This window comes from Oryctolagus cuniculus, chromosome 8 (genome assembly GCF_964237555.1).
Source record: "Oryctolagus cuniculus chromosome 8, mOryCun1.1, whole genome shotgun sequence".
Classification (NCBI taxonomy): Eukaryota; Metazoa; Chordata; class Mammalia; order Lagomorpha; family Leporidae; genus Oryctolagus; species Oryctolagus cuniculus.
This window is the reverse complement of record NC_091439.1, coordinates 124,941,603-124,960,460: the sequence shown is the minus strand read 5'-3', so window position 1 is coordinate 124,960,460 and position 18,858 is coordinate 124,941,603. Positions and strand designations below refer to the sequence as shown.

The following is an 18,858-nucleotide window of genomic DNA, read 5'->3' as shown; positions in this document are numbered from 1 at the left end:
AACAAGATCCCTAAACTAGATTAGATTAAATGTTTAGCTGGTTTCCCACGTTGTGAAAATACGCTAAGTACAATCATCTTTTGGCTTCATTTCCTCTGAAATGATCAAGGAGAGCCATCTGTCAGAACTGGGAAGGTGCACACCTCAGTGAAAGACATGGCTTACATTCCATTTATGTAAATAGCTTCACAGCAAGTGTGCTATTTTCTATGTGCAAAGTCTTCAATTCACAATGAAAGTATATAGGGTGAAAAAAACTTGGAAATATGCTTCCCATTACCAAGGAACAGACAAGATATTTTTCAATATCTAATTTATTTCCCATACCAAGGAGGAATAGCTCGTTGTGGCCACAAAATTTAAACACTTTAAAAAAAATCAATATAACACAATACTATTACAGAAACACATGTCAACTCATAGTAATCAGGCACACCCTCAGAGCTATAATCCAACTAGAAGTTGATTTGTTAATTTAGCATCTAATCATTAAATTGATTGGGGAAGAGGAGAGAATGAGATACAGGACTTGAAATTACTAAAACCTAAAAATAAGCTCCCCTGTGGTAGCCAGGAGCCAGGTTCATGTTGACCTCTCCTCCAAATCACAACTCCTCCAAATACTCCCAATTTGTTCTCCTCACTTAAAGACACCAAAACAAAATACAAAGCATCTTTCCTTGCCACTTCATCTGGCTTAAAATCTGACTTATACTTGCATATTTTACTAGAACTTAGTAAAGATAATAATTTATTCTTTTGAAAATAATGATTTTTATAGATCTGATCTGATCAATTAGAACTATCAAGCTTCTAGAACCAGTAGAAAAGTCATTCTTTATGTACTGAGACACAGAAAATATTCTATGCCTTCTTCTCCCCACTAGACCAAAGTCTTGACTCCATAATAACATACCGAAATACCTTGATAAAACAAAGAAGGAACTCAGGGAAGAGGCAAATACGAATTTCTATCCTAAAAGAACACTTCCCAAGGAAGGTAACAGTAGGTGTGTACTAACTTCTTACTTTTTTTTTTTTTCAGTCCCAGGAACACAGAATGAACAGGTACTGATTCTTAAAATCCCACCATGCTCTCATTTGAAGCTTCCTTCACTGGACTTCCAAAGAAAAAATAGGCCAGCGCCGCGGCTCACTAGGCTAATCCTCCGCCTAGCGGCGCCAGCACACCGGGTTCTAGTCCCGGTCGGGGCTCCGGATTCTGTCCCGGTTGCCCCTCTTCCAGGCCAGCCCTCTGCTGTGGCCAGGGAGTGCAGTGGAGGATGGCCCAGATGCTTGGGCCCTGCACCCCATGGGAGACCAGGAAAAGCACCTGGCTCCTGGCTCCTGCCATCGGATCAGCGCGGTGCGCCGGCCGCAGCGTGCCGGCCGCGGCGGCCATTGGAGGGTGAACCAACGGCAAAGGAAGACCTTTCTCTCTGTCTCTCTCTCTCACTGTCCACTCTGCCTGTCAAAAATAAAAAAAAAAATAAATAAAAAAATAAAAACAAAGAAAAAATATTCTGATTCAACTCATCATTTCAATGACATCTGAAACCAACTTTTTCCTTGTGTTGTCACAGTGACAAACTTCTTAAGTAGATACAAAATAAAAAGCATGACAATGATGTATACTAAAGTGTCAGGATGAGCCATTATATTTGAGAGTTAATCTTACGATTATCACTGTCATACTTCAAAAGTATTTCTTTAAGTCAAAATTGGTAGTATAATCAAGAGATATTTAGCACCAGCACATCATTGCAGGCTTTGGTTCAGGCTTCAGGATAATTCCATTATCAGGGGGTTGACTAAGCATTAATGGTTTATGGCTCTTAAGCTTATGAGCCAAGGTCATAAATATAGCTTCCACATGATCATTGTCATTGGGGTTTTTAGCAGAAGTTTCAAACAAAGGCATACTGTGTGTATCGGCAAACTTTTGTGCCAAGTCTGTGGGAACCTGAATGGCACTTCTCAAGTCACATTTGTTTCCCACAAGGATCCGTGGTATGTCATTGGCTAGCAAATGCTGCTTGCATTCCTCTATCCAAGATGGCAGGCTGTGGAAACTGGCCATGTTTGTCATGTCATACACGAAGACAACAGCGTGGACATTCCTGTAGTAGTGCTGCACCATGCTCTTTCTGAATCGCTCTTGTCCTGCTGTGTCCCATAACTGGATCTGAAAATGAAATTTTTTTTTTAAAAAAGAGGAAAACTGAAACTTTTATTCCAATTATACAGATTGAGACATTGAATTACCTTTGTATGAGCCTCAGTACTTCTTCACTTATACTTTGTTCTGTTCCCTTCTATAGAACTGTCTTTGTCAGTGCTGCCTATGGGATATGCATACTAGTCTCATTATTGTTAAATTGTAAAACAAGGGCCAGAAAAAGTATTTCAATTTACTAAGTGTCAGTAAATCAAGTTTGTTTGGATAAAACTATACTTCCAAAACTTATTTTAAGATGTTAACAGAAAATATATACATATATCAGGTTCTTGCAATACCTTAAGCGCTTAATTCCTATAAATTTGGTTACTAAATGTTACTCTACCTTTCAGTAGTATAATCTAAAATATTAGATGTAGGAAAGATTGTCATAGTTATGAGGCCCAGCCTCCAAATACACACACACACACACACACACTATTCCAATGTCTCCTAGTAGAAATATGGGGAATTTGAGGAATAAAGATAAATATAACTCATCATATTTAGAATTATCCACTAGATAATTATCCAACCTTTGTTTAATTTCTTAAAAATAAAAGTTGAATCATGAGCAGTTCTGTCAGAGTGGGAAAGACTAGAGACAGATTTGCTTAGATAACTTTAAACTGAAAGGCTTATGCTATCTACAGATGTTCAACATAGTAACTGGATGCCTAACCTGGTGCCTCCTCATACAACAGTACAAAGTAGATGGAAATTCAGGGGGATACTGAAGATAGCCCAAAAAGTAGATGTAAGATTTGAGGTTGGCCGGTGCCGCGGCTCACTAGGCTAATCCTCCGCCTTGCGGCGCTGGCACACCGGGTTCTAGTCCCAGTTGGGGCGCCGGATTCTGTCCCGGTTGCCCCTCTTCCAGGCCAGCTCTCTGCTGTGACCAGGGAGTGCAGTGGAGGATGGCCCAAGTACTTGGGCCCTGTACCCCATGGGAGATCAGGATAAGTACCTGGCTCCTGCCATCGGCAAAAGAAGACCTTTCTCTCTGTCTCTCTCTCTCTCACTGTCCACTCTGCCTGTCAAAAAAAAAAAAATTTTTTTTTGAGGTTGTCAGAACATGCCCATGGGGGCAGCTTTGTGGCACTGAGAGTCAAGCCACCATGTGGGATGCCTGCATCCCATACTGAAATCCTGGTTCAAGTCCTGGCTACTCCGCTTCTGATCCAGCTTCCTGCTAACATGCCTGGGGAAACAGCAGATGACCCAAGTTCTTGAATTCCTGCCATTCACTTGCGAGATCCAGATAGATTCCCTGGCTCCTTGCTTTGGCCTGGCCCAGCCCTGGCTATTTGTGGACATTTGGGGAGTAAAGCAGTGGGTGGAAGATCAATCTTTCCATTTCTCCCTTTCAAATAAATAAAAATAAATCCAGCTCCAGACTAATGGCCTGGGAAAGCAGCAGAAGAGAGCCCAAGCTTTGGGCCCCTGCACTCACGTGGGAGACCCAGAGGAAGCTTCTGGATCCTTGCTTCAGCCTGGACCAGCGCTGGTCATTGTAACCATCTGGGGAATGAACCAGCGAATGGAACATCTCTCTTTCTCTGTCTTTCCCTTTCTCTCTAACTCCGACTTCTACTGGCAAAGCAGTAGAAGATGGGCCAAGTCTTTGGGCCCCTGCACCCACATGGGAGACCCAGAAGAAGCTCTTGGCTCCTGGCTTTGGATTGGCGCAGCTCTGGCCATTGCCGCCAATTGGGGAACCATTGGATGGAAGACCTTTCTCTCTCTCTATCTCTCTCTCTCTCTCTCTGTAACTCTTTCAAATAAATACATAAAATAAATCTCTTTTTTTTTGACAGGTAGAGCTATAGACAGTGAGAGAGACAGAGAAAAAGGTCTTCCTTCCGTTGGTTCACTCCCCAAATGGCCGCTATGGCCGGTGCTGTGCCGATCCGAAGCCAGGAGCCAGGTGCTTCCTCCTGGTCTCCCATGTGGGTGCAGGGCCCAAGGACTTGGGCCATCCTCCACTGCACTCCCTGGCCACAGCAGAGAGCTGGACTGGAAGAGGAGTAGCCGGGACTAAAACCCAGTGTCCATATAGGATGCCGGCTCTGCAAGGCGGAGGATTAACCAAGTGAGCCACAGCGCCGGCCCAATAAAATAAATCTTTAAAAAGAAATTAAAATACCTTAAAAATAAAAAAAAATTTTTTTGACAGGCAGAGTGGACAGTGAGAGAGAGAGACAGAGAGAAAGGTTTTCCTTTGCCGTTGGTTCACCCTCCAATGGCCACCGCACTGATCCGATGGCAGGAGCCAGGTACTTATCCTGGTCTCCCATGGGGTGCAGGGCCCAAGCACTTGGGCCATCCTCCACTGCACTCCCTGGCCACAGCAGAGAGCTGGCCTGGAAGAGGGGCAACCAGGACAGAATCCGGCACCCCGACCAGGACTAGAACCTGGTGTGCCAGCGCTGCAAGGCGGAGGATTAGCCTAGTAAGCTGCGGCACCGGCAAAAATAAAAAATTTAATAGAGTTGAATCGAGCAAACAATGATTCATGAACTGGTAGCATTCAGAACCAGTGTAGGTTCAGTGAGCTCCCAGGAAGCCACAATTTATTTTAAAAATTTGCACTTGGTTCCATATATCAGATATATACATTTCTACTCTACATACCAAAAGAAAAAATAGTTCTCATAAAACTAGTAAGTGTTTAGGCCAGGATTTAAACCTGGGCTGCCTGATTCTCTAGGGAACACTTCCTGCTCCAGCCACTCTAACATCCAGTCCCACTTCTGTTAGCAGCAGCCCATCACTCTGGGGAAACCACCCTCCCTGCTTACCACCCATGCGAACCCCTGGGCATGTGACCAAGGTCTAGCCAATCAGAACATGGCACTCCCCACAGCAACTATAGTTTAGGAATGGGCATGTAGGATGTTGCTGGAACTGGCCAGCAGGAACCAACTGCAGGGTTTTCAGTTATGTGAAATGAGAAAATTCCCATGTTGCTTCAACAAATTTGCACAGAGTCCTAACACAGAATTCTAAAGCATGGGGTTTCCCACTGATGAAAGATTCCAGGGAAGTAAATAATTCTCTCTCTTCTCACCACCTCTGAGCACACACACTAATGCTAGCATCTTTTTAAGTGGTCCAAGAACCACCCTTCTGAAATGGGCTGGAAGAACAATGGGAGCTCTGACCTGGTGCCAGGGACCCTTCACACTATGGGAAGGCCCAGGTCTGTGAAAATGAACCTTGTTTGTACTCTGTAGGTCCCAGGACCAAATCTCAGCAAATCCAAATTTCTCAGACCAGCTCCAAACTGGCCCAGGATTTCTGAGTCTAAGGGATCACAAGATTCTTGAGCATTCTTCTTAGGATACATCAACTGCTAATCTCATTTTCTTTTTTTAATAACATTTATTTTAAAGGCAGAGTGACAGAGAGAGATCTTCCATCTCAAATAAATAAAGTTTAAAAAAAAAAACTCATAACTAGGGGCCTTCGCCTGCCGTGCTGACATCCCATATGGGTACTCCACCCTGGCTGCTTCACTTCAGATCCAGCTCCCTGCTAATGCGTCTGGGAAGGCAGTGGAGGATGGCCCAGGTGCTTGGGTCCCTGCACCCATGTGGGAGACCCAGAAGATGCTCCTGGTGCCCAGCTTCAGCCTTGCCCAGCCCTGGCTGTTGTGGTCATTTGGGGAGTGAACCAGCAGATAGAAGATATGTCTCTCCCCTCCTCTCCTTGTCTTCCTGTATTCCTGCCTTTCAAATAAATAAATCTTTAAAAACACATATACACATCTAAAATACAAGCCAGTTACTAAAACCCTTTGGTTTTATGTTCAAAATACCTCTTCTACTTAGCTTTTTCTTTTCACTAGCTTCCCTTATCACCTCAATTCTGGGTTTCCAGGGCAGCTGACCAATCGCGTGGCCTCTGTACATTTTACACTTATCCCCTAGGTAACCACTACATGGTTTAGGAACTGAGCAAGACACTATTGGAAATCATGTGCTCGTGTCTCGTGGGCTTGAATAAAACATACATATTGGGGCCAGTGATGCAGCACAGCTTGTGATGCCAGCATCCTATATCAAAGCACTGGTTCAAATTACGCTTTCTGTTTCTACTTTTGCACCAGCTTCCTTCTATTGTTCCTGGAAAGGCAGAAGATGATGGTCCAAGTACTTGCCACCCATGTGCGAGACCAGGCTGGAGTCCGGGCTTCAGTCTGTTGCAGCCATCTGGGGAGTGAACCAGCAGATGGAAGATCTTTCTCTCTACCCATTTCCCTCTTTCCAATAAATAAATCTTTTAAAAAATAATATGGATAAATTTTATGTTAACCTTTTTATAGATTCTGTTTCTTTCCAGTGAAAGTGCTAATGTAGTTCAAAGACAGAAGAGTGCAGAAAGAGGGCTAGGGAGGTTGTTGAAGGAGAATCTCAGAGCTGAATAAGGAAGAATTGCATGGGGCAAAATATAGGATAGGAGGTATATATTAGTTTGATGTTCATCACTATAACAAACACCTTAGAGTAGCTTCTTAGAAAAGAAAGGTTTATGGCCGGCGCCGCAGCTCAATAGGCTAATCCTCCGCCTGCAGCGCCGGCACACCGGGTTCTAGTCCCAGTCGGGGTGCCGGATTCTTTCCCGGTTGCCCCTCTTCCAGGCCAGCTCTCTGCTGTGGCCCAGGAAGGCAGTGGAGGATGGCCCAAGTGCTTGGGCCCTACACCCCATGGGAGACCAGGAGAAGCACCTGGCTCCTGCCTTCGGATCAGTGCTGTGCGCCGGCCGCAGTGAGCCAGCCGTGGCGGCCATTGGAGGGTGAACCAACGGCAAAAGGAAGACCTTTCTCTCTCTCTCTCTCTCTCTCACTATCCACTCTGCCTGTCAAAAAAAAAAAAAAAAAAAGAAAGAAACGAAACGAAACGTTTACTTTGGCTCAGTTTTGGAAGTTCATAGTCCAACACTGGGGAGCCCAATTGGTCTGGTGTGTGTTGAGGCTAATGGCAGAACATGCGCACAGTAAGGATCACATGGCAAGCTAGGGCACAGAGAGACAAGGAGCATGAGTGTTTTATTTTTGTCCCTTTATAGAGCTACCTTGAGGGGCCAATTTTGTGGTACAATGGGTATAGTCCGCCACCTGTGACACCAACATCCCATATGGGTGCTGGTTCGTGTCCCGGCTGCTCCACTTCCAATCCGGTTCCCTGTTAATGGCCTGGGAAAAGCAGTGGAAGATGGCCCAAGTGCTTGGGCTCCTACCATCCATGTGGGAGATCTGACTGAAGCTCCCAGTTCCTGGATTTTGGCCCGGTCCGGCCCCAGCTGTTGCAGTCATCAGGGAAGTGAACTAACAGATAGAAGATCAATCTCTATCTCTTTCCTACTCTGTAATTCTTTTGAATAAATAAATAAATCTTTAAGAAATAAATAAAATTTTAGGAGCTGGCACTGTGGCATAGTGGCTAAAGCTGCCACCTGCAGTGCTGGCATTCCATATGGGTGCTGGTTCGATCCCAGCTGTTCTACTGCCAATCTCACTCTCTGCTATGGCCTGGGAAAGCAGTAGAAGATAGCCCATATCCTTGGACCCCTGCATCTGCGTGGGAGACCTGGATGGAGTTCCAGGCCCCTGGCTCCAGATCAGCACAGCAACGGCTGTTGTGGCCATCTGGGGAGTGAACCAGAAGATGAAAGACCTCTCTCTCTCTCTGCCTCTGCCTCTCTGTAACTCTGCTTTTCAAATAAATAAATAAATAAATCTTTAAAAATAAAGTTTTGGGGCTGGCGCTGTGGCGTAGCAGGTAGAGCCAAAGAGCTTGCAATGCCAGCATCCCATATGGGTGCTGGTTCAAGTCCCAGCTGCTCCACTTCCAATCCAACTCTCTGCTATGGCCTGAGAAAGCAGTAGAAGATGGCCTAAGTCCTTGGGCCCCTGCACCCACGTGGGAGACCCAGAAGCAGCTCTCAGCTCCTGGCTCTGGATTGGCGCAGCTAGAGCTGTTGTGGCCAATTGGGGAGTAAAACCAGCAGATGGAAGACCTCTCTCTCTCTGCCTCTTCTCTCTCTATGTAACTCTGACTTTCAAATAAATAAATATCTAAAAATTAATTAATAAAGTTTTAAAAAGCTACCTTGATTTGATCATAAGATTTCCACCCTAACAGCCTAATACAATGCAATCACTTTCCAAGGTCACACCTTCAGATAACATACTTGAATCAAGTTCCATAATATTCAAGTATGGGGCTGGTGCTGTGGTATAGCAAGTAAAGCCACCGCCTGCATCCTACATGGGCATCAGTGTTGGCGTCCCACACGGGCGTCAGTTTGAGTCCCAGCTACTCCACTTTCGATCCAGGTCTCTGCTATGGCCTGGGAGAGCAGAAGATGGCCCAAGTCCTTGGGCCCTTGCACTCATATGGGAGACCCGGAAGAAACTCCTGGCTCCTGGCTTTGGATCAGCGCAGTTTTGGCCGTTGCAGCCACTTGGTGAGTGAACCAGCAGATGAAAGACCTCTTTCTCTCTCTTTCTGCCTAAGCCTCTCTGTACTCTTTCAAATAATTAAATAAATCTTAAAAAAAATTTCAAGTATAAGATTCTAGGATCAAGGTGTTAAAACATGGGACTTTGGGAATAACCAAACTGTAACAGAGGGCTATTCCAAGCAAAGAGTTGAGAAAATGAAGTGTGAAAGGAAAATGAAGTGTGAAAAAAAATCAAGTGTGAAAGCACAGGAATCAGCAAATAATTGGGATTCTATAATACTTGGAGGAAACTAATGGGAAATATGGTTAGAAAAGCAACAGTAACCTGGTATTCAGGCAACAAAACACAAATAGATTAATTGAGGCCTGATGATGGAGGATCAGTTGAGCTGCGCTAAGAGTTCAAAGAGGTTAAAACAAAAACAACTTGAGCTAGGATTCTGTACATGGAGCATCAGCAAAGTGTATGGGAAGAAAATCAATTAGACGCAACAAAGGAGAGGGGCAGGGCCACAGGACAAGGAGGATGACATCAGGATATCCTAGATAAATCCTAAACTTCATATAATTTTCATACATCACGGGGTATTTTTTTTCACCAGCCACTTAATCGGCAGCAGTCATTTAGTCTCGCAGTTAAGAACCCACATTCCTGGGTTCAAGTCCCAGCTCTGGAGCCCAGACTCTAGCTTCCTGTGAATGTGGACCCTGGATTGAGTTCCTGGCCCCTGGCTCCTTGCTCCAGCCTAACCCAGCCCACGAGAGTGAACCAGCAGGTGGGAGCTTTCGCTTTGCCCCTCAAGTAAATGAAAAATAATTTAAAGACACATAAATAAAAATGTAAAAATCATTCTTAAATTGTGAACCAAATCAAAACAGGCAGTGGATCATTTTTGACCCTGCATGACTCTTGTGCTCTACTGTACTTTTTCATGCTTAACAAAACTTTTATCTTGTTTTCAGCAGTTACTGTTTAAATATTTGATTTATCAATGGAGGGAGATGTCCTAACTGTTTTTCTTTAGTTAATATTAACATCTGTCTTTAGTGTGGCAAAATTTATTTTTTTAATTATTATTTATTTGAAAGTCGGAGTTACACAGAGAGGAGTGGCCGAGAGAGAGAGACAGAGAGAGAGAGGGGTCCCCCATCCGCTGGTTCACTCCCAAATTGGCCGCAATGGCCGGAGCTGCACTGATCCGAAGCCAGGAGCCTCTTCTGGTTCTTCCACACGTGTGCAGGGGCCCAAGGACTTGGGCCATCTTCTACTGCTTCCCTAGGCCATAGCAGAGAGCTGGATCGGAAGTGGAGCTGCCAGGAGTTGAACCGGCGCCCATATGGGATGCCGGCACTGCAGGTGGCGGCTTTATCCACTATACCACAGCGCTGGCCCCAGGAAATTTCATTTTTACTTCTACAAATAAGTAAACTATTGAAATGTTCAAGTAGCAACTGTGGACCTTAATGGTGGGAGAACAGAATAAATCCGGCACCAAGCTTCAGTAATTCCGTTGGTGTGTCTGCCATTGTAAAATGGTTGTGAAAAAGAGGACAGCTGGTTCCATGAGGACTGACATACAGAGAGGGAGCATAAGGACAGAGTTAGGAGTCTCAATCTAAAAGTCAAATGCCTTCTTATTTAATATTCCAAAACACTCATTATATCCGCATATAATGTATCTGCATATAAATTAATTATTTTCTTTCCACCCAAAAGCATGTTGCTTTTCCTCTACATGTTTCTATTTTTTTCTTTTTTTCCCTTCTTTATCTTATTTTATTTATTTTTTAAGTTTTTTTTAACTTTTATTTAATGAATATAAATTTCCAAAGTACAGCTTATGGATTACAATGGCTTCCCCCCCATAACGTCCCTCCCACCCGCAACCCTCCCCTTTCCCACTCCCTCTCCCCTTCCATTCACATGAGGATTCTAAGATATCTCCATACTGACAATGATTTACTTTCAGTTTACTTTATAATTACAAGTTTACTACTACACTAAATAAAAAATTTAACAAACAGTAAATAGAGAAACCACTGTTATTAAAATAGTATAGACAGGCACTATAATCAATAATCAAATCTCAAAATGTCACTTTTGCTATATACATCACTTCTTTTGTATTCTGTGTATCAGTAACCATAAGTCAGGGAAAATATATATTTGTCTTTTGGGGATGGGCTTATTTCACTAAGCATTTGGCTTCCAGTTGCAACCATTTTTTTTACAAAAGACAGGATTTCATTCTTTTTTATGACTGAGTAATATTCCATCGTGTATATATACCACATTTTTGTTATTCAGTAATCAGCTGCTGCTATAAACATAGAGGTATAGACAGCTCTTTCATATGCTGATTTCATTTCCTTTGATTCCCTCCAACAGTGTATTAGGGTACCTTTTTCATATATCCTCACCAGTATGTGTTATTTTTTTTTTTTTTGGATGATAGTCATTCCAGCTGGGGTGAGGTGAAACCTCATTGTGGTTTTGATTTGCATTTCCCTGATGGCTAGTGATCCTGAGCATATTTTCATGTGTTTGTTGGTTATTTGTATTTCATCATTTCTGTCTGTTCATATTCTTAGCTCATTTCTTAACTGAATTGTTTGTTTTGTTATTGTTGATACTGGATATTAGTCCTTTATCAGATGTATAGTTTGCAAATATTTTCTGCCATTCCATAAGTTGCCTCTTCACTGTGGAGTGTTTCCTTTGTCATGTAGACGCCTCTTAGCTTGATGCAATCCCATTTGTCTATTTTTGCCTTTATTGCCTGTGAAGCTGGTTTCTTATCCAAGAAGTCTTTGCCTACGCCACTGTCTTGAAGTGTTTCCTCTCTGTTTGCCTCTAGTAATTTGATGGTTCTAAGGTTTAGATCACTGATCAATTGTCAGTTGATTTTGTATAGCGTGTAAGGTAGGGATTTAGTTTCATACTTTTGTATGGAAAAATCTGATTCTCCCAACACCATATGCTTTCTTCAGGGAGTGATTTTAGCCCATTTGTCAAAGATTAGTTGGTTGTGTATGTGTGGATTAATTTCTGGGGTTCTAATTTTTTCCATTGTTCCACATGTCAGTACCAGACTGTTCTGAATAACTGATCTGTAGTATGTACTGAAATTCTGAATTATGATGCTTCCACCTTTATTTTTATTGTCTTGAGATCTTTAATGAATGAAATCTGTTTGTGGCCTTATATTATGGTAGTAATGTTATTTTTAAATTTCAGTATATGTAGTCTCACATCTAATTTTCCTGTTATAATAATAGTCACAAAATATGAATTAATCAGTAATTTCTGAAAATTTTCATTTTTGAAATCACTGTTTAATCTGATTTAATACTTTGTAATCTACTTAGTTTAGGAATAATTGTATTTGTGTTTTAGATATATATGCATCAATAACACCAAGGTAAATGAAATTATTATTCCATATTATTTTAAAGAAAAATGCAAAGTCTAAATACACTTGATCTTAGCCAAAAGGCTGAGAAGTGATAGAGAAGAGTAAATAAAAGAACTTAAAAATCATGAAAGAATGTGTGTAGGAGGAGAAAAAACTCACACTAATTATTCTGTTGATGTATCTTTACCCATAGGTCAAACGGTTTGCTATTCCTCTTTATCTTTGTCTTAATTTTGCTGACCTCTGGCTTTGAGCTAAAAATGCTGGAATAACAAGAAGGCAGTCTCTTTTGTTTTATTCATTGAACATACTTAAGGCTATTTTGGGAATAGATCTATCAGAAGTGTAAAGAGATCCTTGTTTCTTGGGGTGGGAGACACATGCACATCTTTACCATTAACAGTTGAGATTGACAGTATGATTTGCAAGGCAAATGTAAATGTATTCAAAGGTGGAGAGTTACAGAACGATAGCACTGCAAATGATGACCATTGGATTATTTTGTAAAAGGTTTATTTATTTATTTATTTATTTAAAAGGTAGAGTTAGAGGATGAGACATAATGAGAGATCTTCCATCTGCTGAGTCACTCCCCAAAGGCTGCCTTGTCCAGGGCTGGACCAGACTAAATCCAGGCGCCTGGAGCTTTTTCTGGGTCTCACATGTGGATGACAGTGGCTCAGTCACCACAGTGTTTCCCCTGATAGTTGGATTATTTGAACTGGTCACGCCTTTAGTACAAGATTTCTTGTGGCATCTCCAAAAGCTTCAGTGCACTGGTTTAAAAACTCTGCTGTACATCACATGTATTTTTATGATACTTGCCAACTACTTAAAATGGTGACTTTCATAAATATGACTGTTTCTGTGACATTTAACTTGTCATATTCACAGTCTCAGGTTTTTTATTATTTCATTTCTGCCTAAACATGTATCTTTATCTCTTATTTAAAATAGTACCCGAATTACAAAATAACTGTTTGCATGACTTTAGGCAAATTGGCATTTGATTATTATAAATAATGGATTGTAGTCTCAGCTATAGAACGGCATTATTGGAACAAAATTTGGTGGAAATTACATTGTCTGAAATCTGCAGACAGGTCGTGGCACTTAAGAGTAGGTAAACTACAGCACACAGCGCAGTAATTTGTTTGGATTAGCCCAAGAAGCTAGTCCTAATAATGGTTGTAAAATTATAAAGCAGCATTCAGTACTCTCATTTCATGCTATGTATTTAATACTGAAGTCAAGACATATTGAGTTGACCAAAAGATAAGTAAATTCTGTCCTATAGATTAAGTAAGTGCATAAAGCTGAACTAAAGTGAGGAATAGTGTTTACACCCTGGGAGATTACATTCATAATATATGGAACTGAAATTGCCCTATAGAAGTCATGCATAAGTCATATCATTATTTGGCCTGATTCTGAGAATGTCCGCAGGTACTTTTTTTTTAACTTTTATTTAATGAATATAAATTTCCAAAGTACAGCTTAGGGATTAATTGACGCTTGTTTAAATCTAGTTCTTCTACTATACTACTAACATCGGGTACAGCATAAAATCACCAGGTGCAGTGCTAGATTTTAATTTTCAAAATGGGAGAAATAGCCCTACAGTAGTATTTATTATAGAAGAAATAATGTGAATTCTTTTATTATAATTGACAAAATGTGCTTTCAATATGCATGTTTATATGAGAATGCATTTTATATTAAATTCACTACACACATTTTAAAAATATGTCTACTAAGAAGTGTTCCTCTTACAAAAGAAGGCATGTATTCATTCTCAGCTATCTATTTCCTATGATGATCCAGAGATCCAACTTAAGGAGTACATTTGATATGTTAAGGAATCTGGGAAGTTCTGCATCACAGCCTTCATACTTCTTTTCTTAATACAAGCTGACTTTTAACACTTTTTGAAGAAATGAAATTAAAATGTATTAAATGTAAAGCATGTTGAAATCCATGTAAAACATTTTGAAATCCATGTATACTCTTCATAAGTATGTAGTTCCCATGAACTTTTTGAATATTTCTCTTATTTTATATAGACTTTATAGATGAGATCATTTATCATACTTTGTTTTATTAAATGACCAAGAAGGATGTCATCATCAGTATCCTCATTATCATAATGCAAAATAAATTTTAATCCATTAAAATACTTTAACAATGTACAGAAAAAGAATGAATACAATAGTTTTCATTTTCAAAGTTTTTTGTTATCTGATTCTTATAAGAATGCATTTTTATTTTCCCTCTCCTTCCTTTGCTGATTTTTATGTTTTTCTTCTAAGAACTTTCATTCTCTCTTCTCTTTTCCTTTCTCTCTCTGCTTCTCCAGTCATTATTCCCCAAGAATAAATTGCCAGTATCCGAATATATTTTTATTCGACTCAATTATTTCAAATTTTGATCAGAAGCCTTAATAAACTATGCATCAAGAGCTGAAATTAAGCTGTGTGATTATAGCTGGTGAGCCCAGGCACCCCGCAGCGGGTTGGCTTCTGTTGATGGGCTGTGTTTGGGATGAAGGGCCCTTCAGAATGCTATTCCAAGAGGATACGTTTTCTCTTGTGTCAACTGAAAGTTCCAGGGACTCTTTTAAATAATTTGGTTTTAAATCTATCGTATTTAAAATGAAATGGTGTCTTATATCAGCAGAATCACCGACTTTCTTCCTTTGCTTGTAGGTTAGTGTTGTGATTGTGGTCCCTGATGATGGTGAAATCAGCAAGCCAAGGATGCATTTGACCTTCTCTTGCTCTTTAGTATCTGCTAATTCTCTGTGACTTTGCTCTTCATAGCTGTTATCAGTTGTAATATTATATGTGTGCTATGCCAGTAAAAATGCTTACATAAGAAATATATAGCAAAGATGTTTGTTGGGAATACTCTGTGGTATATCTGGTGACTAATGGAGGCCCTTGCCTTTTCATTGTAAGCATTTCCAGTTGTTCTTTAGAGTTTTAAATTTTTTAACCTATGGATTGAGTGCCATTGAAATCTAATAGGGCATCCTTGAACAACGTAAAGACCTAGATTTATTTTTAGGCAAGGAGTAGATAACATTGCATTTCTTTGAATATGTAGATATTCAAAGCTGCTCATCTCCTTTAAGCAGGATTTCAATCTATGAATCTCTTTTATACATTCTCCTTCGCATCTTTAATTTTTCTTTTTTTTTTTTTTAAAGATTCATTTTATTTATTTGAAAGAGAAAAGGAGAGAGAGTCTTCCATCTGCTGGTCTACTTCCCAATTGGACACAATGACCGGGACTGGGCCAGGCTGAAGCCAGGAACCAGGTGCCCCCTCCAGGCCTCCACATGGATGTGGGGCCTCAGGACTTGGGCCGTCCTCTGCTGCCTTCCCAGGTGTATTAGCAGGGAGTTGGATGGAAGTGGAGCAGCCAGGACTCGAACTGGAGCAAGCCAGGGCTTTAACACACTGAGCCCCAGCACCGGCCCTGGGATGTTTTTGAAACCCAGCCACCATATCGTTGTTTGTTCTTTATGGCTGGAAGTTATTTCTGTGTCTGGAAATCGTTCTGGTTCTGTCTGCTTTGTGACTGGGTCCTCCAGGGGTGTCTGGTGCTGAGCTTCCTGCGGGGGTGGAACTTGAGTGGATTTTGCTCTCTTGAGTTTTGCTCTGTGGTTCTTGAACCAGACCTGCACCACCGTGGGGTCTATGTTCATTTTGGAGGCTACTTCTACCTGAAGGTCACGGTCCAGGTACAGGTTCTTACTGAACAAGATGTTCAAGTCTTCAAGCTGTTCATCAGTGGATACGGTTCTTTTCCTCTGTGATGTCTTGTTATATTTGCCTTGAAGGAAGTCCTCTGAGCCGGACATCTTTGTACTTCGACCCGGTCCCGTGTTCTCCAGAGATGAGGACTGGAGCAGTTGTTTCTAAACTCACATGGCAGGAACACCTCCCTCCGGCAGTGCCTCGGATTCAGCAGGTGAGGCTTGGAGATTTTATACCCAAAGCTCCCAGGTGCTGACCCTCAGTGAGGAGGCCTGGGAGTGTTAACCATCAGGACTTCAGGCGATTCTTATTTTCTTTAGTGGCCTCAGTGAGCCTGGCATGATTCTCAGCACCAGCATATTTTAATTTATTTAATCCACTTAGCATGGTCTCATTTTAAGGAAGAGAAAGCCAACAAAACTTAATATTTGTTTGATCAGCACATGGCCGATGAACATGTTAATGAAGAGTGGTGTGACTTTCAGTACTCGTTCACAGTTTAGTTTGGAGAGCAGATCCTATTTCTTATCTGGCCAGATTATAAGAATAATACGGTAGGGGCCGGCGCTGTGGCTCTCTTGGTTAATCCTCCGCCTGCGGTGCCAGCATCTCATATGGGCGCTGGGTTCTAATCCGGTTGCTCCTCTTCCAGTCCAGCTCTTTGCTGTGGCCTGGGAAGGCAGTGGGGGATGGCCCAGGTGCTTGGGCCCTGCACTCGCATGGGAGACCAGGAGGAAGCACCTGGCCCCCGGCTTCAGATTGGCGCAGCGCCGGACATAGCGGCCATTTGGGAGGTGAACCAACGGAAAGGAAGACCTCTCTCTCTGTCTCTCTGTTTATCTGCGAAGCAGTCCCGGCCAGCCCGCGCGGCCGCCTTGTCCCTGGGGTCACTGTTTTCCAGCGTCTCTGCAGGACTGCTGGCTCTGGGCGCTCGCGAGTCGGCCCTGGTCACCAAGGCGTTCACCGGCGTGAACCTTCTGGTGCTGGGCGGCGTCACCGTCTCCGGCTTCATCAAGGGGGAGCTGCACAACTGGAGGCTCACGGAGCGGGACTACAGCCGCGCCGTGGCCATGGCCCTCAACAGCTCCGGCCACAACAGCTCCAGGTTAGCGGAGCAGGGGCGGGCGGAGCTGACCACATTAGCAGCGGCCCTCCTGGGCCACAGGGAGCCAGGACCTGCGGCTGTGGCCGCGTCCCCGTGGCTCTGGCTGAAGAACACCCCTCCCCCTCCCCCCCTGTCTCCACAGCCTGGGCCCTCTGGGCGCCGGGGGCTTCGTGCCTTTCGGCTTCGACGGGATTCTCCGGGGGACGGCCACGTGTTTCTTTGCCTTCATCGGCTTTGACTGCATCGCCACCACGGGTAACGCGGAAAGGGCCCCAGGGGCGGCCACCTCAGGGACGCGCGGGCTGGAGCCCCGGTGCCGCCGCTGGACCCGCGGGCTTCCCCCGCATCTTTAATTTTTCAAACAAGCAGTGAGTATTTGAATTAGGCTTCCTCATGTTTTAATTAAAGTCTACTGAGTAAATCCCACATTTTTGGAGCTAAGGGTGTCTTCTAGAAAGATCTAGAAGTAATAACAAATATATTTCCTTGTCCATAGGATAATCACATAAATACTTAAAGGTGTCTTTTAGCTGGGTTATAAGTCACATATTGTGTTAAACATACTATATACTGTATAATTTTCTTGTATTTTTCATGGTTATATACTCATTGTTTCCCTTATTTGTAGGATTTTTCTAAGAAAGATCTTTTTCCTTACAATTATAAGTATGCTCATAGTTTGGAGTAACATGTACAGTAAGTATAGAAAAGCACAGAAAATAAAATTTTCTATGATTTTATCCCACAGTGATAACTGTAGTTACCTAGGTTGGTACTTAAAGTTGTTATTATTTATTTCATCCATGTTGCCATAGGTTGGGTAGTTTTGCTGGGGACTACTTTTTGGAATCATATTTGTGAGCCCTGAGGGGCAGTGGGAGAAGCTGACCTCTGAACTCATAGCAGAAGTCTCAGTCACAGGAGGAACTGTGGAGTTAAAATGACTCTAAACAAGGAGTTTAAGAACACCAAATGGATTTCATCATAGTGCCATTTTGATATTCTTGTTTTCAAGAGTAAAATATACTTTTCTACATTCATGATCCATTTCCGCGGATACTAATGGTAATTAAGAAAAGTCATGCACATAGCATTTTTTAAATATAGAAAGACAGAGGCAGAGAGAGAAAGAGAGATCTTCCACTTGCTGGTTCACTATGCAGATGGCTTCTGTGGCCAGGAGCTTCTTTTGGGCCTTCCATGCGGGTGCAGGGGCCCAAGAACTTGGACCATTCTCCACTGCTTATAGCAGAGAGCTGGATCGGAAGTGGAGCAGCCAGGTCTCCAACCAGTGCCCATATGAGGTGCCGGCACAGCAGGCATCGGCTTTCTGCGCTATGCCATAGCACCAGCCCTCGTAGAATATTTTAAAATGTAAAATAAGGGTAACCCAACACAAATGAACGTAAGATATGTTCTTTATTCAGCAACTTAGTAGATTTGTTGTCAGGAGCCTTACAAAGCTCATTAGGTGAGCTTAGGCATGGAAATAGGTAATTTATTGATAAAATATTATGTTTATCTTATTTAATCACTTTATTTAAATTACTTACACAAATTTATTCCACCTGGAGTTTATGTTTCTTTTTTTTCTGATAGAAAGCAATTAAAACATTAGAGTACTAGCTTCAAGCAATTCTATGGTTATGGAACTTTTGAGTATTTATTAATGAATTTAAAATTAATGAGCTGTAGATGTCTTACACTTAAATTTCCAGTAGTTCATTGTCACTCTCTTTACAACTTCACTTACCTTATAAGTACTAGCCCATGTTTTCACACACCATGAGGCATATAAATGAAAATTAAATTATAAATTTTATAGGCAATAATCATGTCTGTCTTTTATTATCATTTTTGGTAGCCTTGAGTGTATTCCTAAATCTGTGA

The 18,858-nt window shown here is 42.1% G+C and overlaps 2 protein-coding genes across 2 annotated transcripts; one reads left to right on the top strand and one right to left on the bottom strand.

Moving 5' to 3' along the window:
* Window positions 1-1,594: 1,594 nt before the first annotated feature.
* Window positions 1,595-15,967, bottom strand: LOC103346840 (uncharacterized). The gene is made up of 2 exons (XM_070047158.1): window positions 15,539-15,967; window positions 1,595-2,227 (listed from the first exon to the last, which is right to left on the bottom strand). The coding sequence occupies exons 1-2, from the start codon at window positions 15,965-15,967 to the stop codon at window positions 1,745-1,747; spliced, it is 912 nt and encodes a 303-aa protein (XP_069903259.1). The 3' UTR covers window positions 1,595-1,744.
* A 67-nt stretch (window positions 15,968-16,034) lies between these two features.
* Window positions 16,035-17,323, top strand: LOC127489938 (cationic amino acid transporter 3). Its single transcript, XM_051841928.2, has 3 exons — window positions 16,035-16,077; window positions 16,776-16,968; window positions 17,111-17,323. Exons 1-3 carry the CDS (start codon window positions 16,035-16,037, stop codon window positions 17,319-17,321), a joined length of 447 nt encoding a protein of 148 aa, XP_051697888.2. The 3' UTR covers window positions 17,322-17,323.
* Window positions 17,324-18,858: the final 1,535 nt, after the last annotated feature.